The sequence below is a fragment of the Euphorbia lathyris genome, chromosome 6 (genome assembly GCF_963576675.1).
Source record: "Euphorbia lathyris chromosome 6, ddEupLath1.1, whole genome shotgun sequence".
NCBI lineage: Eukaryota > Viridiplantae > Streptophyta > Magnoliopsida > Malpighiales > Euphorbiaceae > Euphorbia > Euphorbia lathyris.
This window is the reverse complement of record NC_088915.1, coordinates 18,132,116-18,150,325: the sequence shown is the minus strand read 5'-3', so window position 1 is coordinate 18,150,325 and position 18,210 is coordinate 18,132,116. Positions and strand designations below refer to the sequence as shown.

General features: G+C 33.4%; 2 protein-coding genes across 3 annotated transcripts; both read left to right on the top strand.

Annotated features, from left to right (window-relative positions):
- Positions 1-9,240: 9,240 nt before the first annotated feature.
- On the top strand, positions 9,241-16,238 carry LOC136232364 (mitogen-activated protein kinase kinase kinase 3-like). 2 transcript variants are annotated; one of them, XM_066021476.1, is made up of 17 exons: positions 9,241-9,493; positions 11,211-11,495; positions 11,604-11,645; positions 11,802-11,867; positions 11,947-12,057; positions 12,147-12,227; positions 12,328-12,405; positions 12,494-12,576; positions 13,383-13,464; positions 13,557-13,657; positions 13,836-13,875; positions 14,031-14,087; positions 14,171-14,217; positions 14,315-14,588; positions 15,243-15,396; positions 15,480-15,577; positions 16,098-16,238. In XM_066021476.1, the coding sequence occupies exons 2-14, from the start codon at positions 11,328-11,330 to the stop codon at positions 14,343-14,345; spliced, it is 987 nt and encodes a 328-aa protein (XP_065877548.1). In that variant the 5' UTR covers positions 9,241-9,493; positions 11,211-11,327; the 3' UTR covers positions 14,346-14,588; positions 15,243-15,396; positions 15,480-15,577; positions 16,098-16,238. The 2 variants fall into 2 exon arrangements, with proteins under 2 accessions (XP_065877548.1, XP_065877547.1); XM_066021475.1 differs by lacking the exon at positions 15,243-15,396.
- LOC136233607 (eukaryotic translation initiation factor 2 subunit beta-like) lies at positions 14,418-17,468 on the top strand. The gene is made up of 6 exons (XM_066023338.1): positions 14,418-14,588; positions 15,227-15,396; positions 16,098-16,394; positions 16,700-16,842; positions 16,923-17,008; positions 17,233-17,468. Exons 1-6 carry the CDS (start codon positions 14,418-14,420, stop codon positions 17,308-17,310), a joined length of 945 nt encoding a protein of 314 aa, XP_065879410.1. The 3' UTR covers positions 17,311-17,468.
- Positions 17,469-18,210: the final 742 nt, after the last annotated feature.

The window sequence follows — 18,210 nt, the reverse complement described above, 5'->3', positions numbered from 1 at the left end:
ATCTTTTAAAAAAACTATATTGTGTTTTGTACGAGTGAGACAAAAAAAATCCAAATATTTCATTGAATTTGAAGATATTAATTCCATTCTATTATTAAATTACGAAAAATATGAAATTTATTTTATAAAACCAACTGATCCAGAATAATAAACAAATTTCTATATTTTATAATGATATTTGACCTTGATCAAACTTTATAACTTTAAAGATAAAATTGTTTTTGACTGCCAATGTTATAAATAAAATTGTACCGTTTTAAACATTAAGATAAAATTATTTCTGATAGTCAATGTAAGAAATATTTTTACATCTTCTCACAATAATAAAATAAATTTAAAATGTTCGATTTTCTTATCTATGCACATGGTCGGTTCCAGTATTTTAGAAACCATAGGTAAGGGTAGTCTTGATATTTTTATGGGCCTTTGGCAGAAAAAGAGATAAATAAACTCTTAATAAAAAGAATGAAATCAAATACATGAATATCATAATTAAGTATAAAATTATAATTAAGTCATATCACCATACTTAAGTCTTAATATGACATTATCCTCTATATATTATGATTTTAGACCGTAGTTTACAAATTCTAGACTCCAATTCATAAATCATAAACCCTAAAAAATATATTCTAGACTTCTAATTTATAAACTCTAATCCTGAAAATATATCAAAAATACTGATTTTATTAGTATGACATAATCCAAAATTATGACTTGACATAGTTGTAAATAGTTATTAAAAGATGAATTTCTGTGTAATTTTCCAGAAAAAATATACCTAAAAGTTTAAAATAAAAATTTGGACCTATTTTAGACCTAAAATATCACATTATTTGGTCATTTTCTAGGCATGAATGAGTATTCTAACTACATTTTAAAAATTTACTATATATACTGTAAAAAACAATTTGGACCCCTTTTGGCTTAGGCCTTAGGCGGTCGCACTCCTAGTCCATGCTCAAAATTGGTCCATAAACATTTGGACCTTCTTATGAATTATTGTCCTACTAGATTATAATTTTCATTTTAAATTTGTAAAAATATTTAGCATAAAAAATTTGATCTGTACAGGTTGTTATGTAATTAACTCAATATCAGGGCCGACTCTATGGGGAGGCCACATAGGTGGCCGCTTAGGACCTCTAATTTACGGGGCCTCCGATCAGAATTTGTTTCAAATTTGATAATTATTAAGATTTCTATGATTAAAAACTATATATATTTAAATTTATAACAAAAAATAGTGCTAGACTGAATAGTAAAAATATAGTAGAGGTGTTTGTAAGGATGCGAGTTTAGTTCTCTGAACTAACAAAAAAAATTACCATTTTATAATAAACGCAAATATAAGTTTTAATCATAACAATCTTAATAGTTATCAAATTTTAAAAAAAAAAATCTGATCAGAGATCCTAGACAGCCTCATATATTAGATGCCCCAGAGTTTTGTTGGTTCATCCACACTATATTTGTCGGTAGAGTTGTGCACTTAATGGCACTAGCCCACCTCTATTATATATATACTTTTTTTTTTTTTGTTATAATAACAAAAATATATGAAAACAAATATAATTACTGAAAAAAATTATTATAAACATCATTTTCTTTATAGAAAAAGTGAATTACTAAACCCAGCCATGATTTCCCACCTCTAGCCCCGTGAAAAGACCGAACTACCCTTTACCCAAAATTTGAAAAAACACAAAACCTCTCAAACACCCTATACATTCTTTGATCAAATCCGGACTAATTTGTGAATCAAAACATGGAGCGTAACAACAACCGTAAAGGGAAAACGGAAATGATAAGATTTACCGTTTTTGTTTTTTGATTTAAACTTAAAAACGGAATTTGTGGACAATTTTTCAAAAACGCCGGAATCGCAGTCGGGCGTATGAACATCACGCCCGACCTACGGTTTCAGCGTATGAATATCACGCCCGACCTGTGGTTCGGGCGTGATAGCCTCATGCCCGCACCATAGGTCGGGCGTGATATTCATACGCTCAACCTATGGTGCGGGCGTGATGTTCATACGCCCGATCCATGGTTCGGGTGTGATTTTCATACGTCCGAGGGGTTTTTGAATTTTTTTTTTTAAAAAAAAATTATATTTACATTTTAATTAAATTGTTAAATGGTTAGATGAAGTTGGGGTTTAATTTGTATGTGAAATTTTGATATTAATTTATTTTGTTAAATTTAGTTAAATTTTTATTTTGTTAATTCATGTATTTACGGGTTTAATTCAATAGCGGACTAATTTTTTTACGGGTTTAATTCAACAGCGGACTAATTTTTTTTGCGCTCTCGACACGCGGGCGTGTGGTTATCACGCCCCACCGTGAGGTCGGGCGTGTGGCTATCACGCCTCACCGTATGGTCGGGCGTGATAGCCCCACGCCTCACCTTGTGGTCGGGCGTGTAGCTATCACGTCCGACCACATGGTGAGGCGTGATAGCCACACGCCCGAGTGTCGAGAGAGCAAAAAAAATAACTTTTTTCTCCCCAAAATTCATGAAAGGGCATTTTCGTCCTTTCACGGGGCTAGGGGTGGGAAATTGAGGCTGTGTTTAACAACACCCTAGAAAAATCATAATTAGTAAAAAATGGCTTAAAGCATACTAACCCTCTAAGTTATCCATTTTGATCAATTTGCATCCCGAATTTAAGGACAAAAGCATTAACTAATCTAACTCCTTGAAAGTGACATAATACGCCTATTATTTTTTTCAATCAGAGAAATTTTTCGCATTTCGGTTGACTTCTCATATGCAATGTGTCTTTTCCCTTCAAAAGATTTACCATTTTTAAAAGCATATTTTTCAATAGCCTCTCCAAAACTCATACACACTTTGAAATACTATCCCAAAAGGTCATGTTGCAAATTTTTATAAAAAGAAAAGCCACATAGCATATGAGAAGTCAACCGAAAGGCGAGTATTTCTCACATGTCAACATCTTCTCGTTTGATAAAAAAAAAGGGCACGCTATGTCACTTTTAGGGAATTGAAGTGGCTAATACACTGTCCCTAAAGTTCGGGGGCAAAGTGATCAAAATGGACAATTTTTTAAATGGCTATGTATGGTTTAGGCCTAAAAGATCATGCTTTCCACAAATTATATAATAATGTTTAATAAAAGTCTATATAAATTTGTGTTTGAAAGGAATCCATATATGCTGATAAAAGGATCTGGAAGTTTATGTTTCAGACTAATGGAGGGGAGCGAACACCAGCAAAATAAAAGAAAGACTTGGTCGAAACCCTGACGAAGGATACTCTGATGCTCAACTTAGTTATGGTCTAGATAGGGAAATTAAATAGTGATATAAGAAATATAAGCTCTAAATATTAATATAATGTATTTTTTATGAAGAGAGTTGAACCTCTTTATATAGAATTACATACCCCTAATCTAAACATAAGTAAATTGACATTGTATTTGATTTGGAAAAAGAACCGAGAAAATCAGTTTCCTTATCAGTATGATGCTATTTGCGTGCCTAAGTATATCCGTGTTTAAGGAAGGACTCCTTAGAAACCGACCTTATAAAGGAAAAGCTTCTAGAAACACAGTTGAGAACTTCTAACAAACACAAGGAGGAGATCCGAATATGCTCAAGACTAAATCAAATATTCACTTATGTTATTAGAAGCGCCCATAAGCGGAATCTAGCCTTTTAAGGTCAGAGCACACATTTTCCTAACACATGTTTCATTTTTTTAAGGTTTGTCTCATAAATGGAAACGTGATACATGCCTTATAAGGGTTTGGGAATATGAAATAGTGACTTTACTTGTTATAAGAGGTATGAGTGAGGTGAACTTCATTTCACCATTTCTTGGAAATTCTCTCAAATCTGCATTTATAATCATCATTCTTCCTCCGTTTTCCAAAGAAGTAAGTAAGTCCATCTTCTTTTTCATTCTTCCATCTTTTTCCATGGCTCATAAAGCAAAAACCTCTACTTTAAAGCCCAAGAAAATGACCCCAAGGATTGAGAAAATGGCTTCCTCTGTTACCATGAAAAAGATAGAATGTTTGAAGGAATCATACTCCTAGCTTAAGAAGTGTGAATGCAGGGCTTCGATGACGTATGAAAGAGTTCACTCGCTACTAGCAGACTTGTTTGTGGTGTTCCTCATCCACATTGCCAATGGCTTCACCTACCTCTTTTATGGACTACTCCACGATGTGTTCAACTACTTAAGGATTTGTCCAGCATAAGTTTATTGAAACATTTGGATGAAGTCGGTGTTCATTTACTAGATCTACTAAGAACTGGGCATTTTGTTGGTCGGGTGGCTCTTAAGCAACATGGTCTATTTTTCCATCATGAAAAATACTGGAGACCATTTTTACTTCATTAAGTGCTCAACTATGTCTACAACAATCCCTTCCTCCCAAGGCTTCAGTAGATACTCATGGGGTTCTTGATGCGGCTTGTGATAAGACTGACTAGCGTGATACTTACGATTTTTTTGTACTTCTCTTTTCTTTTATTTACATATTTATATATATAAGATTTTTATTTTCTTTGAGATTAGATGTTCAATACCCCTATAAAGTTTTGTCTATAACTTTTGTTCTTTTATTTTATTTTAAATAGATTTTTTTTTGAGAGTATTTCTTGACACCGTATCTTTTTTAAACTGTTAATTGGATCATGATTTTTTGTCTAAAAATGCTCAGTCCAAGCTTAGCCCAGCCTGCTGTTAATTTAGACGGGCTTGGACCGGGCTGGGCTCGGGTTCAAAAATCAAATCCCAACCTAGTCCATATAAATCCACCTAAATATATAAATATAATTCTGAATCATAAAAAAATTGATTTATACTTAAATATAAATATATAAATTTATTAATTAATATTGATAGGCGGACTGGATCCGTACTATTTTTATAAATCCCAAACCCTCCCAAAAAAGAGGTGGGCTTTAATGGGCATGGGCCGGACAGGCCTAAAGATAAATTTTCATGTCCAAGTCCGGTCTGGGAGACACGGGTTTGGACGAGCCGGGTGGGTATATCCGAACCCATGAATATGTCTAATTGTAATAGACTGATATAGAAGCAACAAATCACCAAAAGAAGAGAAGAAATTATATTCAATATAGATCAAAATTAAATCTCAATAAATAGTTAATCATGAAAACTCCTCTCAAGTTCATTTCAACACGAGGAAAACACACCAACTTTCTTAGCTAAATAAATAGTTTCAATTTGATGACTTTCCTCTATTAAATAAAAATAAAAATATTATTATTTAATCGGTAAAAAATGAGGAGTCGACACCTCACAAAATGGCATCAACATATCCAGATATTTATTCCTTTTAAATTCAAGATATACAGTATATACTTTGAATACATCATCACAAAATGGCAAGTAAAATACAAATTAAGGGAATGGGATAGGGTACAAAAATACCCCTAACGTAGATAGTCAAGAGCAATAATACCCTTAACATTAAAAATGGTGCGATTAAAGACCTAACGTTGATAACTAGGTCCAATTTTAACCACACTAACCAATCTCCTTTAACAGTGTTAGAATTTCTGTTTAGCTTAACCTAATTGTCCTTTATACCCCCATCATCTTCATATTGTCTTTAAAACGTAAAGAATAAAAAATCTAACTGCTAAAAAGCTTTTTCAAATCTCTTAACTCATCTCACCTCCCGTGTCGATTTAACTTCACCCTTTTTCAATTCAATTCTTTTCCTTTCCATTCAGTTCGCTCCTATCCATACAATTCATTCTTGTTGTATTCAATTGGAAATCAGAAGGGTTCGAGAGGCATGTAAATTGACAGAAAATGTCTAATGGAAAGCTCACAGACCCACCTAATGCACTAGATTATAGATTTCATTCCACAGCTTCCACAATATCTTTCTTACTACTTTTGATAATAATAAAAAAAATCTGCCATGGAAAGACATGTATTTATACAGATACTAGTCTAGTTATCCAACAAAATCATAGTGAAGTTTATGGAAAGAAAAGCAATCGAAGTGAAGAAATAAGTGAAACTGATGAAAAGAAATATTGAGATTTGAAAAAGGATTTTGGAGAAAGTTAGATTCGAGATTCTTTACTTTTAAGTAGACCTGGCCATGGGTCGGGCTGGGCCGGGCTCGGGCCCGGCCAGGCGGGCTTTTCTATAAAAGTCCTTAACCCAAGCCCAGTCCAGCCCACAAGTAATTTAGGCGGGCTCGGACCGGGCTGGGCTCGGGCTTAAAATAAAATCTAAGCCCAGCCCATATAAACCCACCTAAACATATATACATAATTTTGTAATTATAAAAAATAAATTTAATACTTAAAATTAAATATTAAATATATAAATCTATAAATATTTAAAATTTATTAATTAATATTAATAAGCGGGCCGGGCTGGGCCAGTCCGCGCTATTTTTATTAATCCCAAGCCCGCCCAAAAAATAGGCGGGCTTAAACGGGCCTAGGCCTAATATCAATTAACATTGTCCAAGCCCGGCCCAAGGCGCACGGGCCTGGGCGGGCCGGGCGGGTACCCGGACCCGTGGATAGGTCTACTTTTAAGTGATGAAGATAATGAGGGTACATGGAACAATTAGCTCTTTTAATCCCATAAAATTTAATATTTATTAAGCTGGAAAATAAATTATGCTAGGCAAACGGAAATTTTAAATATACCAAAAGTAAATCTGTTAGTGTGGTTAAAATTGGACCAAGTTGTTAATGTTAGGTCCTTAATTGTATCATTTTTAATGTTAGGAGTATTATTGCTCTTGATTGTCTACGTTATGAGTATTTTTGTACCTTATCCCTAAAGGAATTAGAAATAAGCATGGTTGAAGATCGTGTTAATTTGAATCCTTACAATATGTTTTATCATATCATGATAAAAGTCAATCAACACTAAAAATTATAGTTTATGTAGATTCTAAATACAACAATATGGAATAAGTACCTGTATTGTACATGTTGATGCCCATATAATTTGGGTTTTAGCCCCAATAATACCACTATGTATTAGCCTGAAGGTCTCCATCCTGAACGCAAATTAACAATGTAATAATCACAAACTTGAATCCAATTCGAAAAACAGTGTTATTATCACAATATACTAACATTTTGATATGCCATTAAAAAGCAAATTATAAATTTTAACGAAACCTTCAAGCTAAATTCGAAGAACAAAAGAGTGAGCAATTGAAAAGAACAGAGATACATATGAGAAACTGTTTTCAGGAAAAAAAATTAAATTACCTCTTTCTGAACTACATATCATAACAATTGTCTTCACGTCTACTAAGAGAAAAATGAAAACAATTACACATGATAATTATTAGTATTATTTTTGAAACGTGATAATTATTATTAATAATTGAAAAAACGATTTGAAATTTAAGAAATTAAAAATACGTAAAAATATGAGAGATGAAATCTCAGTTTAAATATATGTATAGATATTGGATATTCCTCAAAGAGAGAAAGTAGAAGAGGGGTAGCCTTTGAATATAGGGGTAGCCTTTGAATATTAATCGTCATATCTTTTATATTAAATCTAATACTTTTAATCCATATTTTTTTGGGATATTCATCATCATATCTTAATTGTTGTTTTTATTGATTTAAAATATTATTGATTTAGAAATAGAATATTATTTTTAATCAATAAAAATTGAGAATTCGATAATTCAATTATACCGTCACTATTTTATATTATATATAGATTATATATAGTATAAATACCTATAATCAATTCATAAATAATCAAAGACATAATTAATATACGAACCGCACTAACTCAAATTAATATTCACAAACAAAACTCCTAAAATATCCAAGAAGATACTCAGAAGGCTAACTAAAAGTTTCAGCAGATTTACCGTGGAAGATCCGTCGGTAAACTGCTTTTACGGCAAAAACACTTAAATATTCAAAACAGCTCTTCCCTTTTTTAGAAATTTCAGAATCGATTGAATCTGATCTAAATCATCATTTTTCTCTCAAACTACCCTTGATCAGATCATTGTTTGCATAAAGGGATACAAAACAAGGTTTTTTTGGATTTAAAAATGCTAAGAAATAATTTAAACAAATTAGTAAAGTGCAAAAATAATACGAAACAAATTTAAATGGGTCTAGTTCCTCAGATTAATATGTTTGCAAGGTACTTTGGATTCAAATTAGTCAAAGTTAGCCAAGTTCCGTGCGTGTCTGTGTGATTTTGGGTTTAAAAAACAATTCGAAAGTATTTCAGTACTAAAAAACCCATCCCCTTGTGAGTATCGGGCTATGTGCCTTTTATACTCCCCTTATGCCCGAGTCAGGTGTAAGGCCCAGCCCACTGTTGGTCCTAGAGTCTAGTGGGCCAGACGGCCCAAACTCGAGCCCGGTCCGTCACGGGTCCATTATGGACCATGACAAAATTGACGGACCCTTCAGATGGGCTTGCGCTCTGATTTTTAATTTTTTAATAAAAAAATAAAAATAACAATTGAAATAGAATTTAGAATATAATAAAAATAAAAATGGAAGAAAATAGAAATAGATTTAGAAATGGAATTGAAATAGAATTTATGGATTAAAACCTCCCATCTTTTAACTTGGTGCAGAATTAATTTCATCACCATTCCAATTAATTAAAAAATAAAGAAAATAATGAGAATGATCCAACTTATTTATATGTGTCTTCATAATCATCATGACAGATATGTTAACTTCAAATAATAATAATAAAATTTTATTAAAGGTTTTGTAAGTGTAGTATAGGATATATAATTCATAGAGTTTGGGTTATTCTCTCTTACCACCTACCTCATCTTCCTTTTCTACTTCATCACCATAGAACTCTTCACGAACCATTAATAGACGACGCCGATGACATCTCGGCGACCGAAAACGACATTTCGGTAACAGTATTTTAAGCTCAGATTATTTTAAGTATGATTTTGAGTAAAATTTAATTCTTACAATTTATTTAAAGTATTAACAAATTAATTATAGTTGTCTAATGTAGAATTTAATCTTCTAATATAGTTATTCTTAGATCTTTTGATGGTGTTATATATTTAGCATACATTAGCTAATTAATAGAGATAGAAAGCAAGCATATACCTACTACGCTAAATACTTCCTTTATTTCTTACAATTAGGTAAAAAGGTTAAATATATATATTTACATTTTTATCCTTAGGGTTTGATTGAGGCATAGGTTTAGAGTATATAATGTATTCCTTTTCCTATTTCTTCTATTTTGCGTGCCCCATTCTTTCTCACCGTCTTTGTTCCCTCGAAAACTCAAACCATCGAAATCCACCGTCGTTCCTCTAAAAAGATCCAGCGTCCATCGTTTCCCCAAAGCCCACAGATCACCGTCGCCGCTTCTCAGATCCATTCGCCGCTACTCAGATCCATTCGCCGCTACTCAGATCCGTCGTCTTGATAGTCGGAAGTCCTCGCTGAAGTGAAAACTACCCGCCGGCTGTCAGATTTAGGTACGCTCTCCGTTACTCTTTTGTTTGCCGCTTGTTAAAATCAGACGATTTGTATTCATTGCTTATTGATCCTAGTTGGTTGAGCAATTCAAAGGTGGATAATATGACTATCTATCTTTTCATTTTCTCTCTCTTTTGTTTGCTAAAAGGATGGGAAACCACTGCTTGCAAATATCACGTCTAACAGAACAAATGGAAATGTAGAAATTAAGAAATTAAACAAATGGAAATGTAGAAATCAGTATATTTTGGAAGCAGAGTCATGAAATAAGCTGATTCATAAATTAATTGTAATTTGACATTGCCAACATATTCTTGTTCTAGTTATATTCAAGTAGAATGATTTGGAGGGAAACTTGTTAAAAATCATCAATTGAGACCTAATCGAAAATTATTCTGTTGAACAGTTTCAAACCTTTTTTTACCAAACAGAAATTATGACAGTCTAAATCAAATAGTTACAATTTTTGATTTTAGAATATGATTAGAACTCAATTGATTATTTTTGCTTAATTCAAGTTTTTATTGATCATTTTGATAGTTTAGGGTTATAATTGATTTTGAGCTTTAATTTAAGGATGAAACGGGTGTAATGTGCACCGACTCGAAGATTATTTGATATCAATCTTGATTTTCTGGCATTTTCTTGAATCTGATAGTTTAGGGTTATAATTGATCATTTTGATAGTTTAGGGTTATAAAAGATATCAATCTTGATTTTCTGGCATTTTCTTGAATCTGATGATTATTTGTTGCTATCGTTCTTATTTGTTTTCTCTAGGTCTGTTGGAGAATTTTTTTAATTTTTTTGATTATCGAATTCTTAGTTAGCAATCATGATGTCATACGAAAATCCTAATAATGGGAAGGATGAGGTGACAGAAGTAAGCTTTTGAACTTGATGCAGCTGTATTGCATTGATTAAATATTTTAAGTCTTAAATACGCAAACATTCTAGTGTAAAACATTCTTACTGTATATCTTTATTAATTGATCTATGGCAAGTGATTTGTGGTGGGTGCTTTACACAATATGCAATGAGTAATTAGCTGCATAGACTATCTTGGGGAACTGAGCTTCCAAATTGAAGATACATTAAATCACAAAAGAAACATGTACAGAAACATTCACCCACCAACAAGATCTAAGGAATTTTTTTGAGAAACATCAATAAGTTAAAATAGTATGTTCAGCTTACATAGAGCGAGGTGAAAAAGGAACTAGAACACGGTTGTAGATAAAGATAGGGACATACATTTATGCCATTTGAGAAGAACAGTTAGTTACTCAATAATGTCGATATTTCATATATTAAATAGTTGGAGGACTATAACTCCGCTAACATCTTTTATAGTGTAATCCCTTGATCTAATTATTTGCTTGTTGAATTTGTTTTGTTTTGTTTTTAAATATATGTTCTTATTGAGGACCAATTCGTTCCATGTGTTATATATGTTTAACGACTTATTTGCTCAAGACCTCTGTAAAAGATGGGGGTGGCAGTTGGTTTGTATCCTAGTTTTTAAGCTGATGGTAATTTGTATGCCCATAGGCTGTAGTTCATTAAGCTTATAGTATTTCTTCATTAAGTTCATTAAGCTTATGGTGGTTGAGTTATAAATTTTACTCAGCTATGTATTATCACCTATTAATTTAACTCTATTCTCTGTTTATTATGTCATTGTTTTATTAAGCTGGATTTCTTGTTAATATGCAGATTCAAGATCTCTTTGGATCGGTTCCCCGACCCCTAGTGTTTAAATCCACTTCTGGAGATGATGGACGATTTGCAGGTTCTGTTGAGAAGGTCGGCTCCAGCATTCGCAAATCGCAAATGGGTTTATTTTCTAAGCCTCCAACACTGCCAGCTCTTCCGCCTAGTATTAAAGATGATACTCCCCCAATCCGGTGGCGAAAGGGAGGGTTGATTGGGGAGGGTTCGTTTGGGAAGGTTTATATGGGGATGAATCTTGATTCAGGAGAGCTTCTTGCTGTTAAACAGGTTTAGTGATTGCTATGAGAAAGACTTCATGTTATACATTTACTTGTGTGATTTATGTAGATTTTTTGTTGAACATGCATTAATTTTGTTTTATTTTATTTTCTATAGGTTTTGATTGCTCCCAATAGTGCTTCGAAAGAGAAAACGCAGGTATGGATTGAATTTTGGGTCATTTTCTGGTTTGATTAATGTTAATTTGGCGCTAAAATCGAAATTTTAGTTTATGATTTTCTTTACTTTCGCTTTTAAGTTTGAGAAGCTAAATAACTATTTCCTATTTTACTTACCTCTTTGGATTTGGAATAGGCTTGCATAAGGGAGCTTGAAGCCGAAGTAGAACTTCTAAAAAATCTTTCACATCAAAACATTGTTGTGAGTATGAAGTCTGTGTTGTTAGTGATTATGGTTTAGTATTGTTGAAGTATTAACCTTTTCCCCCTTTACTTGCTAGAAATATTTGGGAACTACTAGAGAAGATGACTCTTTAAACGTTCTGTTGGAACTTGTTCCTAGTGGGTCCATATCATCACTCCTGGAGAAATTTGGATCCTTCCCTGAGTCCGTAAGTGAAAGTTAATTTTGATTTTTTTGAAACTCTGATTTTTTTGAATGCAATTAATTGAAAGACTGATCTCACTCCACGTTCAACAGGTTATAAGAATGTACACAAAACAACTGTTATTGGGAGTAGAATATCTACATAAGAATGGAATCATGCACAGGGACATCAAGGTATTGCTTTGTTTTAGAAAGCTCTCTATATTTAAGAAATTATTGTTCTCTCGTTCTTTCTTTTCAAATTTGTCATTGCTTGTTGCTTGTTTCTCTGTAGGGGGCAAACATTCTTGTTGATAACAAGGGATGCATTAAACTTGCTGACTTTGGAGCATCCAAGAAAGTAGTAGAGCAGGTATCCATATCATTCTTTTTCAGGTTTTGTATTCTTCCGGTTCTTTTGGTGGGTTTCCCTCATTATTGAGGTTGTTATGTTTCTACAGGATACTATAAATGGTGCAAAGTCACTGAAGGGTATTCCATACTTTATGGCTCCTGAAGTTATTCTCGAGACGGGGCATAGCTTGTAAGTGCATTTTATAGTTTCTACTCAAAAGTTTTTAGTTCTATTATGATTGAACATCAAATAAACAAATGTTAGTTTATTGTTAGGGGTGAGCATGGTCCGATTCGGTCCAAAAACCGAACCGAACCAAATAAGACCGAACCAAACAACTTCATTTTTGTGAACCAAACCGAACTAAATTTTAATTCGGTTAGGTTCAGACCAAAGCGAAATATTTTGGTTTGCTCCGGTTTGGTTCATGTTTGGACCGAACAAGAATCCTGTAAATAATTGTCACTTATAAATAATTATGTTTAATAGGAAATTCTTTTGTGATACCCAGTAAGCACATATGAGCTAGAGAATTAAAAAAATTACAAATGCATCTGCAATAAATAAAATTAGCTTTTCAATTTGTTATCCTATAAAATCAATTAAGTGTTAAAGCTTCCATGCTTGTTATGAATAGATGATTCCAGACAACAAAGTTAATATGGAAATTATTTGGAGGGTCAAATGAAAGCATTAACCTTTTCTATCTATGCCTACGCATTAACCTAGACCAGGGGCAGAGCCAGAGGGGGTGGTTTTGGTTTAGTGAAACAATAATCTTATAAAAAAAATAATACTAATAGTAAACCGGTTCTGGTTTTTTCGGTTTTAAACCGAACCGAAAACCAAACTAACTGAAAAATAAGAACCGAACCAAACCTAATTACAATTTGGTTCGGTTTTTGGTTTTCCGTTTGGTTTTGCTCACCCCTAGATAATGACACTAATAAAATGCTTTAATTGTTATTGATTGACTGTGACATTTGTTTTCTTAGCTCTGCTGATATATGGAGTGTTGGATGTACTGTGATTGAGATGGCTACGGGAAAGCCCCCATGGAGCCAGCAGTATCAAGGGGTACTTGTTCTTGAAATTTTCTGTAGTATGTAAGAACTTAAAATAATATTGATTAGTGTAGTGTTTTTCTAATCTGAATGAATTATTTTTAGATGGCTGCCTTCTACCACATTGGTGCTACAAAATCACATCCTCCCATCCCTAAACACCTTTCATCAGAGGCAAAGGACTTTCTGTCTAAGTGTTTTCAGAGGTATAGTCATGATCTTGATATATTAGTACTTTGTACTTTTATTTATGGCTCGTTAATAATTTGTTGAGATGGGATATTAGTTTGTTGAGATTAGGAGCTATAACTAAAGATGAATACTTTGGTAAAACCTTTTTGATGATTTTATCATAATCTCATATGAATTATGGTGTTGTGACAGGGAGCCAGACTTGAGGGCTGTTGCATCTGACTTGTTGCAGGTAACTATAATATATTTACCTTATCAAACCTCTTTTGTTGGATTAGCTGGAAGATTACATGAGAAATAGGATTGCAACTGTGAAATGTATTCTAGAATTGTGTAAGTTGCATAGTGACTTTCACATAGTAATTTTTTAATGTTTGATGTATGCAGCATCCGTTTGTCATTGGACTCCATGAACAACATTTAATCTTCCCCAATTCAGTTAGGGTAAGAGCCACGCGATTTGACTGCTTTTATTCTTTTAAGATTACATCTTTTAAATTTCAACTATTCTTTTTCTGTTACTTCAGGAATCTGTTATTGTATTGGCCAATTATGGGGTGGATATTAAGAATCCGTAAGCTACATAACCTTTTCTTCTTTTTTTAAGTTGATGTGTAGTGACTGATGCCATTTTTTTACTTGTGAAAATGATAATGAGTTAATGATGCAAGATTGAGGATGTTTGTGAAATTGGCAATTTGAGATTCTCAACTGTATATCCTCCATTGTCCTATTGGAACGAAGAAAATTATGATGATGATATATGCCAAATAGATGGTGAAGATGATCTTATGGTTGGTGGATCAAATAGGTTCAATTCGGCTTCCGAATTCGGCTTCCGCGTTTGCTGACGATGATTTGTGCCAAATTCATGATGAAGATGATCTTATGGTTGGTGGATCAAATAGGTCCAATTCGGCTTCCGCGTCTGCTGATTTAAATAAGGTGAGAAATACAAAACATAGCTGAAATATTGTGTTCATTAGCATCCTTGGTTACAAGTGCCAAAACCTTGTTACCGTCCGTATTATTGTTTATGATACTGATAGAGAATGACCTAGCCCATTATTAGGAATGTTAGGTTGTTGATTGGCTGCTATTGTAGTGACTTACTTAGTAGAGAGGGAGATTTCTCCAGTAGGGATTATAATTGATTAGAATTGAGTTTCTAACTTTGGTCCGACCCATCGGTGATATGGATCCACAGATCCAAAAAAGGTCGATGATGCGGATGCTAGATTAGAAGGAGTTGAATTAGAAGGAGCACAAAGGCGTATAGCTGATTTAGGAAATGAACTTACCCAATTGACTCCGATGATGGAAGATAGGCGATCTCAGTTTGATAGCGGGTTCACTAAACAGGGTTAGTACACAGTGAGCCATTAATAAATAAGGTGAATAGGGCATTTTTAGAAAATATAAGACACGGGTGTGGCAAACGACATTTTTAAAAATAAGACACGGGTGCGAACATGACAAATTTTATATAATTAATTACATATAAAAATATATAAATAACTTGATAAATCACAAATAAAGTACCTACTTTAGAGTTTATTGTATATCATAAACCCAACCCTTAGAAAAATACTTACACAGATGAAGAGGAGAGAAGAAGTAAAGGAGATGAAACACAGATAGATCACACGGACAAGAGAGCAAAAGCTCGCACAAGGGAATTAGACACAAAAAAGGTCGCGATTGGAAGAAACAGGGAGAAGCGCAGACAGGGAGAGAATAAGAGATATATTAGGTTTTTTCTTGTCTAAATTTTGTAATTAAACCTTTTTTTTTTAAGTTTAGAAAGCCTCTAAACTTTTACACTTTTTTTCCCAGCAACTGTGTCCGGCCGTGTCCCCCGGTGTCCCAGCCTTGTCCCCGGCCAGTCTCCGAATCCGGCAAGTCTAACACTGCCACTCCGATCCCGAGGAAGAGTGAGTGCTTCATAGGATACCATACTCTGCTTGGATTAAATTAGAGAAATAAAACTATTTTGTATGTAGCATAGTTATTAAAGGTGCACCTGAGGCGCGCCGACTAAGGCTCTAGCCTTAGCGCCTATGGATGACAGAGTCGGGCGCTATCAGCCATGCGCGCGCCTCGGCTTCGTTGGGCTGTTTAGGGTATCTTGTGTTTTTTAAATTATTTTATCATCAGCCATGGATTAAACATAAGATGAATCACGGAGATTAGTTTAGAAAATTAAAGAAAAGGGCAGAAACAAAGTATGGATACTTTAGTTTTAACTTTTAAGTGGGTATTATGAGTTTATGATTATGCCTTAGTTGTTAACTAGAACTTGAACACATGCAGTTTATGGTTTATTGTTGGTATTTGACTATTTGTGATTATTTGTGACCACCTTAGTTGGATAACGTAAAAGTTGAATTGCATTAGTTTACTTGCTTTGTTTACTGGTGTGAATTTTTCTTCATGGCTGTTGCAAACTTGCAGAGATGTTACGACCGGGAAGGCATCATCTCCAGACCGGGAGCTTGCTGGAGATAGGCGGAGAACTGTAATAAGACCTCCTCAGGTTCTTCTCGAAGGGACAAAGAAAACTGTTTCGGAGCTTGCTGGAGATAGACGGAGAACTGTAATAAGACCTCCTCAGGTTCTTCTCGAAGGGACAAAGAAAACCGTTTCGGAGCTTGCTGGAGATAGACGGAGAACTGTAATTAGACCTCCACTAGTTCTTCGTGAAGGGACAAATAAAACTTTTTTTGTGAATTTCATGGATCTTTGCAAAAAGTAAGTGTAGTTTGTGTCTTAAAGATGTCCAGAGCAAATAATTTGTGGTGTAGTGTGTTATTTCTGTAGGTTTATTTTTTGGTATCTATAGAGAAGATCTACCCGTGAATATAGGTGGTTAAGTGGTTATATTATCTTATGTCTGATTGGATGTTCCTGTTTGTCAAAACTTATTTATGTGCTGTTTGATTGCTTTAGAGATAAGATTTATTAGTGTGGTGTATATATGTGATGTGAGTATACAATTTGCCTCTACTTTGAAATTTGAGAGCATAATTCCCTTTTCTTTTATGGTTAAATTTCAGAATGCATCGACAACCAGACCATGTGATGGCGTTCTTACTTGCTGAGTTGGGGACAAGTGGATCACTTGATGGACAGCAAAGGCTAGTTGTGAAGGGGATATTTGCCCCAAAAAAAATCGAAAGGATCTTGCGTGGATATATCAGTAAGTCTCGCTATCTCTCTCATCTTTGTTGCATCATTCTGAGTACTGCAATTGTGTATTCTGATTTCTTCATTTTTCAGACGAGTATGTCAGTTGCCTTGGTTGTAAAAGTCCAGACACTATACTTTCAAAGGAGAATCGTTTGTTTTTCCTCAGATGTGAGAAGGTAACATACTAACAGTTAAATCACACAAATAAATCAGATTTGTATTTGTACGATATAAAATGAATTAAATTTCTTTGATAGAATCCTTTTTATTTAATTTGAAAAGCATCCTTTTTCTTGGCTCCGATTTTGTCTTAATGAGTATATGAAGCTTCTTTGTGAACCTTCCTTTCCTTAGCAGTACTTCTGTTTACATATGTTCTGTTTTGTTTTGAGTCGTGCAGTGTGGTTCTGGACGATCAGTTGCACCTATCAAAGATGGTTTGGTTGCCCGTGTCAGTCGTAGAAATGCATGGACATAGGCCTGCTTGTGCTAAATGTTGAAGTTAACCCTTTGTTTGATATGTGGTTTTCTATGAGAATGGTGGTATATGGTTACATTAAAAATCCATGTTTGGATAGTGTAATTTTACATTGTACATGTTTTTTCAATGAAACAAGTTGTCTATATTTTTAATCTTGCCATCATATCAAATCAAATCTATGGTATTTAATAGTTTAATATTGATGATTTTCCATGTTCAATAGTTTGTAATATTTAATAAATTAGTCTAAATTTAAAATAGGTGTGGAAGCTTATTGAATTGGACTAATTTATTAAACATTACAACTTTATTGTATTTTAAAGAGTTGGACTAAATTGAACTTATATATCAATTTGAGGAGCCTAATTGACCTTTACCCTCAATTTAGAAAAACAACACTCTATGAGTATTTTCCTTATACACCTCAAAAACGATCGTTGATGATTTCAAAATAAAAAATCAAAGAGTTAATGATATTCTAAGATACTTTAACTCTTGAAATTTTTTGTTTTTAGGTCATTTAGATGGTGTTTGGTTAGGAGAGAGTGAATGAATCTTTATAGAGAGAGTTCTAATAAAGGTCATTTTGGAAAATAAAAAATGTGATTAAATGTTAAATGTCGTTTTGAACAACTTTAATTCTTGAATACTTGTGTTTTGATGTTGTTAATGGTTATTTTGAAGAGTTAGTTAAAGTTGAGTAGTCATCGATGTTAAAAAGTGTAAAGTTCAGTGATCATACTGTTAAGAATTGAAAGTTCAGTGGTCATAGATATAATTTTTTCATTAATTAGATTATGTTATTGATGAATATCGAAAAATAATTATTAATTGTATAAAAAAAATACTTTTATTAATAAAGATAACCGTTTTTTATAGTTTCAAATCACATGCACA

Bases quoted from the DNA above. Each gene is read 5' to 3' on its own strand.
- LOC136232364 (XM_066021475.1), top strand. From the start codon at position 11,328: ATGGGTTTATTTTCTAAGCCTCCAACACTGCCAGCTCTTCCGCCTAGT. The intron at 12,058-12,146 runs GTAAGTGAAAGT...CACGTTCAACAG, and splicing joins TTGGATCCTTCCCTGAGTCC to GTTATAAGAATGTACACAAA. The intron at 13,876-14,030 runs GTAACTATAATA...TGATGTATGCAG, and splicing joins TTGCATCTGACTTGTTGCAG to CATCCGTTTGTCATTGGACT.
- LOC136233607 (XM_066023338.1), top strand. From the start codon at position 14,418: ATGGTGAAGATGATCTTATGGTTGGTGGATCAAATAGGTTCAATTCGG. The intron at 16,395-16,699 runs GTAAGTGTAGTT...GTTAAATTTCAG, and splicing joins TTCATGGATCTTTGCAAAAA to AATGCATCGACAACCAGACC. The intron at 16,843-16,922 runs GTAAGTCTCGCT...TTCATTTTTCAG, and splicing joins GATCTTGCGTGGATATATCA to ACGAGTATGTCAGTTGCCTT.